At 32.0% G+C, this 12084-nt stretch overlaps 1 protein-coding gene across 1 annotated transcript; it reads left to right on the top strand.

The window, feature by feature from the left end:
• The first annotated feature begins 10411 nt into the window (after positions 1–10411).
• On the top strand, positions 10412–12035 carry LOC132720386 (uncharacterized). The gene is made up of 2 exons (XM_060704513.1): positions 10412–10885; positions 11232–12035. The coding sequence occupies exons 1-2, from the start codon at positions 10424–10426 to the stop codon at positions 11319–11321; spliced, it is 552 nt and encodes a 183-aa protein (XP_060560496.1). The 5' UTR covers positions 10412–10423; the 3' UTR covers positions 11322–12035.
• Positions 12036–12084: the final 49 nt, after the last annotated feature.

The raw sequence follows: 12084 nt of genomic DNA, 5'->3' as shown, positions 1-12084 counted from the left end.
CTACCAGCCATAAACCTTTATTATTATTTAGGCCGACATGTTTGGAAAAACATGTTGAAGAACATATAAACGTATCTTTTATATAGCTTTATTATATAGCTTTATTTTTGTCTAGTTCTTAGCTATTTATTAATGTTTATTTGTCCTACCGTAATAAGATGAGGTTCTGGGTTCTGGTATTTAACTATTATCATATGATTCGGTGATTTGACTTACATGTTCCTAATCTATTTTATGACAGTAATATGCCTTATCGTCAATTAACGCATGTTGCGGCGAATTGTTTTTGATGTTCCTTAACTGTAATACGCCAGTAACATACTACGCACAGGTATACGTCTTTAGAAGAAAGTGAGCATTATTTCAAATAATGCCGGCTCGCCACGGCGAGCCGGTATTACGGTAGGATTTTACTGAGAAACAACCTTAAACTCCGAAGCTATCCAAAAATTTAATCGAAGCTTGGCTTCCAGCTTTCTACAAAATTTATCTATCAGGGCTAGGATCCAAAATTATTTAGCCAATCAAATTTAATCTTACATAGCGTCAAAAAACCTTCAATTTTCACGCCATTTTTAAAAATCAGCAAGTATTGTTTTGAGCGCAAAGATATAATGATGATTAAAATGTTTGTCTTTATGAATTCTTTTCAATAAATCATATTTACACTGACTTCTGATTTAGCGATTTCACCTGTTTTTCTCTGTAGTAAGTTTTCGTTGGTTAATTAACATAAGTGTACATCTGGTTCTGTGCATTTTTTATTTTTTCCTTTTTCCGGTCATTTTATCCTTTCCGGTATTTAGTGTATGTATTTACTGGCCGGGATCCGGGACGCCCGGGATCCGGGATCGTATAAGATATGGAGGAAAAACCTAATGAACTATATTTGTGTTGATTGCTGTCGTAATGAAAGGCCATTAAACGTTAATTTTTTATTGTATATAATGAACGTTAAATTAATTTAACTTAGAATATAGATATATTTAGAGCTATTTATTAACAAACTTAAAATGCGAAAATCACAATACTTATAATTATATGCCTAATTAATTTGGAAAAATCAAAGACTATTTTCTTGAATTGGTCAAATCCCTGGATCCCTATATGTTTTTTAAAACGATCCCAGCTTTTCTGAAAACTATATTACTTGAACTGGCCAATCCGTGAGATCTATTTACATTTTAATACGATCCCGGCTTTTCTGAAAACTATATTCTTGAACTGGTCAATTCCCGGGATCCCTATATGTTTTAATAGGATCCCGGCTTATCTGAAAAACATATTCTTAGACTGGTCAATTTCCGGGATCCTATATTTTTAATAGGATCCCGGCTTTTCTGGCTGAATTGATTGACAACTTGTGTTTACTTTAGGACTTGTGCCTCTCATTCCAATACTAAATAACATACATGTATTACAACTTAATTTTGTATAAAGAGACATCTTTATGCAATCTACCTATCTAACATTTTGTGGTCAAGGTCAACAGGCCATATAGTAAATGTGCATAGACATACTAGGTTCTTCATTCTATCTGTTTACATGCACCTTCATATATACTCATACTCATCTTGGTTAAACTGAGAGAACTTTATATGTCACTTTCAGTCAATGAGTTTAAGATTTTGAATTTACTGGCCCGAATTCCAGTTTTGAATTTATTCCACTAAATAATTAACAAAATTTTCTTAAATTTACACTGGCCTGAACTTATATACACTGGCCATCGGGCAACGGGCCAGTGTTGACTTCACTTTTATTTTGATGTTCGCTGAAGTCTCTTCAGCTAACAGAACTGTCATTTTTACATTTAAACACACCCCTTGAAAAAAATTACGAAGCGAGTCTCTACTAGCTTTTTTAAAAGCTAACCTTGTGCACATTTATCTAAGTGCACTTTGGTCATGTATAAGCTTGACCGAAGACAAATACACAAGGGGCACGGGAGTGTACTAAAATTTAGGGTTGAAAACAACGATGTATTCAGATTGGGGATAGATAATGGGGAACTGGGAATATGGCTGTCAGTTTAGAAAATGTTTTGTCTGGGACTTAAAGGTAATTGTTTATAAACATTTGATCCTTTTTCCTGAATATTTGGTGCAAGAAGGCTCTGTCTGTATAAACATTTTCATGAGTAAATATACTTGCAATATTTTCAATGTCAAGTCCCCGAAAAAATAACAATAATCGTTTTTTAACTCCATCTTTTAACAAATGCTGATTAGTAAGTAAGTAAGTAAGTAAGTAAAGGCTTTATTTATCGAGGCTACACAGATGGTTTCCAAATCTTCCATGTGGGCCTCAAACGGAGGTTAGCGTAATACTGGCGCGTCACAATTATTTACAGAAATGTTTTTTAGCCTGTGGTCATCCAAACGATCGGGAACACCAACTTTACTTCTGATTGGCTCTTACGTTATGTGGTTTACAGTAAGAAAAAACAAAAATCGGTCATTAACATGTTCCATAAAAAGTAACCGAGGCTCCGTGCGGGGAATTACATCTATTAAGGGAAGCAAAATAAATATTTACATTTTTTGTCTAGTCATGTTTATCATGCAATAAAACAGTTAAAGTATATCGAACTCGAAAATGTTATCTCGGAAAACATAATTTATGTTTTCATAACTTTACGATGGTGAAATCACAAAATTCAATCGAGTTTTCACCACCATTATTTTATTATTTTGACTTTCAAATCATAATTTCGACTTTTCATCAATGTACCTTCGAATTTGCACAACTTGGTTTCGTTATTTTAACTTTTTAATATCGTATGTTTGTGTTTCGGTTTTTTTTTCGAGTTATATGTCATATGTTATGTATCGCGATGGCCATAATGGACAAATAATTGATGATAAAAAATAGAATAAAATGTTAAAACTACCAAAAGTATACAGAAACTTGCCCCACACTATCTAAAATTGAACGTTGATATTGATACATTACAAACGATATTTCCGACATCTTGACATTTCATGGATGACGTGGATTATTTATATTTTTTGTATAATAAAATGTAAAGTCAAACACAGTTATAGCATGATTTAAAGTTTAATTGATTGTCACCACTGAACTGACCATATGTACTTGGATGAACATTAACTTTATTAAAACATGACTAAAACATGTGGATTTTCGTAGTTAACAGTTGATCTGAGTTAATAAATGGAATTTCTTTATACATTGAGTGTGGTTTTAACAGACACTTGATTTGATTAATCTTAAAAGTAATTTGCAAGAATAAAAAAAATTTGGTCGTAAATTGTTCTAAAAACGATGAAAAATAAGGCAAATTGCTCTTCCCTATGTTCTTGATGTTTATAAATTGAACCCGCATATCATTGGAATAAAGGAACGTCGAGTTGAACTTATTTTTTGGAGAAATCGCCAAAATATCTTACATAAAGGCTACTACATTTTAAGTTGACAGTTTGCGGTGAGTTGTAACTTCATAACATGCAATGTTACCTAATTATGTACATATAAACATTCTTTTCTTTTTAGAAGTGTTATAGGTATATGATTCTCCATATATCATCATATATGGCAAACTAAAGAAAATTACAGAAGAGGAAGAATACATTAAATTTAATTTAACATGATGAAAAAGTCTCTTCACTAATCTTTAAGATGTTTTAAGTAATAATATGAAAATTTAGAGCAACCCATGTATAAAGATATGTCAAACTACAAGAATTTTACCCTGTATTGCCATTACAATTGTTAATAATCTTTTAAAATGTATCATTTACTGGACGCGATTTATTTATTTATTAACATAAATACAAAAACGATCAGAGTAATTTATCATTATCTGGAACTTTTTATATGGAACTTGAACAAACAATTAGACATATTATCTTTCCGATTCTTGAAGATCGTTGAACACGACATTATTGTTGTGTTGATGGTACTTTAAATTCTTTCTATTTGGCTCTTTCTACTTGGGTGTTTTCAGTATTCCTTACTTACATACTGGATAATCACCCGCAGGATATGTGGCTTACTGTTTATATTGGTCTTTTGACAGCTTATTTGTGATATACAGGCTTCATAACTTCTGAACCCCTTACACATTTCCATTTTGTTTACTTTCTTCCATAGTTTTCTCGATTAGGGCACACGCATTCTTTTACCTTGTGCATGCGCCGCTTTTCACAGAATAACACTCACGTGTCTCATTGATAGTTTTATGATTACCACCATGTGAGCATCTGCGGCTGTTCACAAATTCAAACCTTTACCGTTACCTTGTATAAATGTTCAATTCTGTTTACGCCAGTGCTAGGCGGCGTAAATGTCACTGGCACTTTCTGATATCGTCCATGAACAGGCTCATTCAAACCGAGCGTGCAACTTTTCCAATTTTTTTGTTTACTCGTTTACACGCCATAAATGTGTGAAGTTTCTGAAGAAACAGTTGTTGAAATTAGTAATTTAAATATAATTCGTAGTATCTAAACTACATTTACCGAACTAAGGGGGCATACTCAAGTTAAAAAAATGATGTGTATGTGGTACAGAGTGTTTAAACATTGTACAGTAAGTTGGTCCGCAAAACATTATATCTAAGCCATATTCCATGCCGTTGAACAACAATTAGTATTGATTACCATGGTTTCTGTGATACTTAAGCTTTGAAGTTATGATAGTTTAACCCTTTTACGAGTACATTTGATTTGTAGCTTACTTTTGATATATAACCTGGATTATTGCACCTCGAAACTTAAATATGGTAATATATATAATTCTGCATTGGTTTCATTTCATATAATTAACGTGGTTTATTTTAGCATTTTAATACCGAAAGTAGAGGGGTTTGTTTATAGTTTAACAAGTTCCTGTTCAATTTTTTTTCCAAACGATTGTCATTATTATAACAAACGCCAATATTTTTAATTCCAGATAGAGTTCATGTATTATTTTATTTACTTTATAACACCTCAGAACGGTTAATATGCAAATATATATATAATTATGCATTGGTTTCATTTCATATAATTTACGTGGATTATATAGCAAATTAAAACCGAAAGTAAAGCTTTTTAAATCTTAGCAAGTTCCAGTTTACAAATGTAATTGCAAACGATTGTCATATTAACAGAACAGAGTTCATGTATATTTTTGTATATCTTTTATAACTGTAACTTTCTTTCAAATTTAAAAGTCATAGGTAGGTACCCCGGCGCAACCCATTTCTTGACTGCACTGCGTAGTGCTAATATCTTTGTCGACTCCCTAAATTGATACCAAACTATACCAAACGGTGTCTGCTTCAAATGTGTTAGCGTCATATGTAACGGCGTTGCAAATTTGAGCGTCATCCGTCAGGTATTTTTATATGCCCGAAAGAATTTCGGGCATATTATGTTATACCCCCTGGCGTCCGTCCGTCCGTCTGTCTGTCTATCCGTCCGTCCGTCTGTTCGTTAGCAATTTGGTTACCGGAGCATAACTTAAGTTCCATTTGGCCCACAACATTCAAACTTCATAGGATGAATTGTCCATATTAGGTAGAAGACCCCTATTGATTTTGGGGTCACAAGGTCAAAGGTCAAGGTCACTATCATCTTAAAACTGAAAAGTTCCATTTGGCCGACAGTGTCCAAACGTCATAGGATGATTGTCCATATTGGGTAGAAGACCCCTGTTGATTCTGGGGTCACAAGGTCAAAGGTCAAGGTCATAATAACCTAAAAACTGAAAACAGTTTCCGGAACGTTACTTAAGTTCCATTTGGGCCACATTGTTCAAACTTCATAGGATGATTGTCCATATTGGGTACTAGGAAACCCTTATTGACTTTTGAGTCACACGGTCAAAGGTCAAGGTCACTATTACTTTAAAACTGAAAACAGTTTCCAGAGCATAACTTAAGGTCTATTTGTCCCACAATATTCAAACTTCCTAGGATGATTGTCCATATTGGGTAGAATACCCCTATTGATTTTGGGGTCACAATGTCAAAGGTCAAGGTCACTATTACTTTAAAACTGAAAACAGTTTCCAAAACATAACTTAATTTCTATTTTGCCCATAGTGTTGAAACTTTATAGGATGATTGTCCATATTGGGTAGAACACACCTATTGATTTTATGGTCACACGGTCAACGGTCAAGGTCACTATCACCTTAAAACTAAAAAAAGTTTTCAGAGCATAACTGAAGTTCCATTTGGCCCACAATATTCAAACTTTATAGGAGGATTGCTATTTGAAGGAGGTAATTCTTTATTTAATTTATGTAATGTCAAATGCTTCATCCTTAGTAAAGAAAAAAAAAACTTTTCGGGCATATAATGCTCCGCCTAGCGGTGCTCTTGTAGAATATTCAGCTAGTGAGCTTAAGACGTTCGCAAAATCATAAGATAGAAATGACAGTACCGGCACAGGAAGAGAACCATGCAATAATAAAGTTTTGTATGGACCTTAGGGAACAACAGCAGTACTATATTTAGATAAAGCATAAACAGGTCAAGTATCATACACTAATTGAAAGCATCCATATATCAGTCTTTTTGAACGCCGCCCTTCCTTGTTGATCTTGTTTTTCATATATGTTTCGTACTTTGTTTTCATGTATAGTCTTTGATTCCGTTTTAATAGTGATCAACCTTAGTCATGTGACTGTAAGATTAAATAAATCATTTCTTAATTTTTTAATTTTTGCTTATTAGCGCATTCTAGATAAATGTAATTTCTAAAACAAAACAATATAACAAAATATACACTGTCGTTGAACATTGTTTTATTTATACAACAATACGCACAAGACTGATTTTGTTATTTTCAATGATTCCAACGGGTTCAAAAACAAATTATTACATGTATATAACTTAGGAGACTACTTTTATCAGTAAAATAATATGAATTACAGTTCATATCGTATGCCGGGTATTCAAAACACAAAGATATGCATTATACCTTCAGATGCATGCTTATGTTCATGTAAAATTTAAAAACTATTTCGAAGTAACATATTGTGAACTTAAAAAAGAAAATATTGTAGACATTGAAAATTGCACTTACAATTCACGTTAATACAAAACTAAGGTCAAAATAGGCAAACATAACCCTTTCTGCTTTAGTCACGCAGAAGTAATGCGATGACAAATACTTTATATGGAGGCATGTTGTACTGCGTTTCATTTGTTTTGATCATATTTTTAAAATTATCTTTTATGCGTAATATTATAAAAGGAATGTTTGTATGATGTTGGCTCATTGTTTGAATTAATGAAGTTTAGGCCCATAAGAGTTCTACTTAAACGAGCATAAGGACAACCGATCCGCATATCATTATGTTACCCGCATGCTATACTTATATTCTAATCATAGTTTCTTTGGCATAGCGTTAAAAATAATCAAATTTACTGACATCTTACTTATTATGTGTTACATGGATTGCTTATCAACAAAACGGTAATTATGAAAGTCATCTTATCATATATTTACCTACATTGAATTTATTTTAAGTGATTTATTTAACAAGTTCTAAATTTTAAAACCGAAAGTAGCACCAGTTAAATTACCCAAAGTTTCGTTTACAAATAATTCGCCCATTCTCAATAAAATAAAGCATTTGAGGTTGAAAAATATTAAAAATTTGATGTTGTTATTGTGTCATTTTTTATCGCTGAAGTAAATGTTTAGGGTATTTTGCAAGTTTGCCAGAAATATTTTGAACAAGAAACTATGATATAACAGGATGGCATTTATTTCAGTAATGACACTGTATTTCTTCGGTTACGTAGATTTCAGATCTAATAATGTAACATATTGGCTGCATATTAATAACAAATGTCTGTAAAATATATCAAAATCTGTAAATTCTCTATCTAGAGGGACTTTCTAACCCAGGAAAATTCAAAGAAGTTGGGTACCTTGCTAATTTTCAGTCAATTTCTTCAAAGTTAAATATTCGTAGAAAGCAAAAATAGTCAATTTTGAAAATGATTATTTTATGTCTTCATTCAAAGGATATATATCATATATAATATATGAGAGGTCGAATGCATACACAATTTTTGTATTAGCAATTTTTTTCTCAAAATATTCAACTTTCCACTTTCTTAATATTTGGAAAATTTAGTACTAAACAGTTCGATATTTATCCCCATATAGGATGTCACGTATGTTTCATTTTATTCAAATGCAAGTAAAGGTTGAGAAAACAATTTTATTTTTTGTAAAATAATTTATATTTATGGATATTATTTTTACATTATTATATATAGAATGAAATACGGCCAGTAAGCTCTTTGCAGAAACGAATTAGTTGTTGCTGAGAACATCAATATCTTGTAATATATTTTTAACGTTTCTGCTGGTAGATCAACATATTATTAACATATCTTTCCTTTGTAAAAACAATTTTGTGTCTTCTTACATCTAATACAAGGTTACTGTTACTAACAGGCATGCTAATCCCAACTTTATCTTTAATTTTCAAAAATTGTTGAATTGTAAGTTGGAGTAACGTATGTTTCACACTCGCTTATTTATGAACTTTATTACGGAATTTAAACTTACATGTACAATCGACTTTTTTATTTAGGAATCAAATGCACATCTTCTATTGTCATAAAAATGCGATTTTATGTTTTTATATATGCATGTGTAAACAATATAAAGTCTGTTTGATAAAAGTAACGTTTGTTTCACTGTGGTTACTTAACCAAGTAAAAACACGACAAAAGTTAACAAAATTTACTTACTAATGTCAAATAGAAGTTAATGTTGATGTTATCACGTGCTTTCTGACTTCAATTTCCCTTTTGATAAACTTACTTAAAAAGTTGATAACGTATGTTTCTGTAACGTATGTTTCATTTTTACATTGAAAGTGGGTTAAAAATGACGCAAGACCGTTTAAGCCGCCATAATTTGTGGTTAATATATCAGAGTTACACACATGTTAATATTCTTTCTTGTTTGGATTCTTCTTTGAATGGATTGGCTCTTAAATAATGGTAACGTATGTTTCTTTTTAAAGTGCTGTTGAAAAGATTTGAATAAAAAATGAAAATTTCCGAAAAAAGAATGATATTTGAGAGGCTGCAAGCTTATTTTTACATATAATTATATATATGCTTTATTATTAAGCATGCATCGATTCAATTATGTAATTTGGGTTTCACTTCTTATTGTTTTAGGTTTGTCACTATTTATTTATATGCATTTGGCGACATTTGATCATTCATTATACCAATGAGATTTTAACAGTCAAATATAATTTTTACCAACAATCAAAGTGCATATACACACAGCAATGACTAATTTCACATGTTTCGTTTATTCTGGAACTTATTTTTCTGAAACACAATTTCAAAGTTGAAAATTCTAGGTGGCGACAGTAACGTATGTTACATTTTAGGGCATTAATGGTACTTGTAAAAGAAAAATAACAGATAGAAATGTAAAACTGAGAGTGTCCCTATTAGACAAAGTGGCAGCCACCTTTCTAACGACATTTTGACCTCAAGAAAAGCCTTCGTATAAGAGCTACCTAGTGGAACATCAAATGCTGTGTTTTATTGAGAATGAGCGATTTATCAGTGTGAGTGTGTTTAAAGGCATACTGAATACAAGTTATAAAAATAAAGTTATTGAGATGCTACAGTGCGGTGGCTAATTTGTTCCAAATATAGATGTCATGTTGCTGGATAAAATCACAGAGAGGGGGGACTCTCGTTACCGCTACATTTACAAGGGATATAGAGCAAATTGGTTCAGTTATGATATAAGTTTAAGAGAATTGGTCCAAAAATAATTATGTTCATATAATCTTGTCACATACATGGCAACAAGCCACAAAAGAGTTATGTTGATGGAGATAGACGATCCGATATTCTATATCTAAATAAGCAGATAACATGAAAATGTTACCAAATAAATGTATCGGTTAATAGTTTTGTTTTGGTCCCGTTCTTAGCTTTTATTTGATGTTGAATAAGATGATTGAAACGTCTGGGTTCTGGTTGTTAGCAAGGTGCGTTGATTTGGGTTTTCTTTAATTCCCTAAGCTAGTACACGCCAGCAACATGCTTTATTGGCCATTACAGTGCGATATCTCAGATAATGCACATTTATTTAGAACAATATTGTGCGATGTTTCGAATTGAGCGCAGTTATGTAAGTTCAGTAGTATAACCGCGACAAAAATGCCATGGATCATTTTACTGTACCTAGCCTCAGGCAGGAAAATCACGAATAAATTCAAATTAAGGATACGGCACGGGCCATAAGGAACATTATGTATCGATGCTCATGTCATTTTCTTGAGATTTTCAATTTAATTAATTTTAGCGTAAGTAAAAAAAAATGTGTTTGGTTCGGTGCACTTGCTTTTTGTTTATTATATAACTCTGTAATGACAAAATTGAATGATTTGTTCCAGATAAAGAAAACATAAAATGGCTTCTTTGGCAAGTCATGGAGCAGCACCCGGTGGGAGAGTGCCTGTCGGAGACCCTTCTGCAGTGCCTGTTGACCTCGAAAAGAAAGAGGCTTATTACTTACGTATGCATTTGCTCATAGTAAAAGAGGTAACGACCTTGTTAAGGACACGATTTGACCTGGCTGTGCCGCCACATCAACTTCATGCAACGTTGCAAAATTCTAATAACATGACCACCTTAAAGTATACAAAGAAAAATAATCTTATTAATAAAACGCAGTGGGGTCTTTTATTTCCGCAATACCATCAACCGTCTTCGGATACTTTTGACGTTACTCTCCTAGCTTGTCTACTTAGAAACATCTGTGGACTTAAGTCAAAGTCGAGATGGTGGAGTGAAACTGTCAACAGCAATATTCCTGATAATGTAGTAACTGAGGAAGCTGACATTGCCCGATTGAGGAACTTAAGAAATTATGTAATTATATAACTTCTCCTGGATACGATTTAATAGTTAATTCTTACTGTGCAAAGACAAAGTCTTTTTTATAAATATTTTAAACGGAATTTTGTAAAAACTGATTTAACGTTTAGATATTCAAACTTGTCAGTAAATCTGATTAAAAGCTATAACATTTTTAGTGAGAAAAAGCTGTTAAGATGTATGAAAACTTGTCAAAATAACTTGATCTCAATCTTGATACTTTTATACAAATCGGACAAAATATTTCACAAAATTGCCCGCATAGTATTATGTTTTATTATTATATCAATGTTTTCCTTATAGTTTGAACTAACGTTATTTTTTTAAAACAATTGAATAGATGCTGCACAAACAAGTTGCTTCTTTAGAGCAGAGTGAATTTGGAGACATGTGGGACCTCGCAGAAAAGGTACGTTTGTATAATTTATAACTTGTTGACTTGAGAATAAAATCATTTAAATTGTTAATAATTCATCTAGACAGCTTGACTGTTGTTGCTCTATTCTTTAGCGGGTGAAAATTATAATGCATTTACTTTCTTATTAGGCGGCATGAAACTAATTATCTTGGACATGAAAAAGGGATCACTTTTGTTTTCCAAAAGAAGTTCATTTAACGTTACAAATGCACATCTAAACGATTAAAGTATGTGTCGAAATATATGTTCTCATACTATCTTCTTAACCGTATACACTGTATACGTTAAAGATCCGTTTATCAATTGCCCAGATTTTTGCATTCTTATTTCAGATAAAACTGATGTAAAGTTATTTAATATCAAAACAATCCTACATCATAGATGACTGCATTTCTATTTGCTGAAGTTGCTCCATTTTTATGTAAATCATGGACCGAGCTTGTATGGATTAAAAATTGCGAGTATAATTTTAATAGTAGGTTTCTAACGGAAACTAGCATATATTTAAATTTACCTTTATTACGGAACAGCTTTGATAATGCATATACGGTTTGTTTCAAAAGCTATAAATGTACATATACAAAAATACCCACTTTAAATTGACGTCTGCATGTTCAATTTAAGTCTAGGGATACCTAGCTATTTTAAATAAAAAATAATATAATTAATCGTTGTCATTCTGTTGCTAAATTCTGATGTCCTCTTAACATTGTCATTACAATCGTTGACGCGATATTCAAGATATATTATTCTTATGTGTAGACATTACTTTCAC

Source organism: Ruditapes philippinarum, unplaced genomic scaffold (assembly GCF_026571515.1).
Source record: "Ruditapes philippinarum isolate M1 unplaced genomic scaffold, ASM2657151v2 ctg19610_1_1_1_1, whole genome shotgun sequence".
Classification (NCBI taxonomy): Eukaryota; Metazoa; Mollusca; class Bivalvia; order Venerida; family Veneridae; genus Ruditapes; species Ruditapes philippinarum.
The sequence above is the reverse complement of the archived record's forward strand: the minus strand, read 5'-3'. Positions and strand labels throughout refer to the sequence as shown.

Excerpts from the sequence above, each read along its gene's own strand:
- LOC132720386 (XM_060704513.1), top strand. The coding sequence starts at position 10,424 with ATGGCTTCTTTGGCAAGTCATGGAGCAGCACCCGGTGGGAGAGTGCCT. Across the intron at positions 10,886-11,231 it reads TGAGGAACTTAAGAAATTAT|ATGCTGCACAAACAAGTTGC; the intron begins GTAATTATATAA and ends ACAATTGAATAG.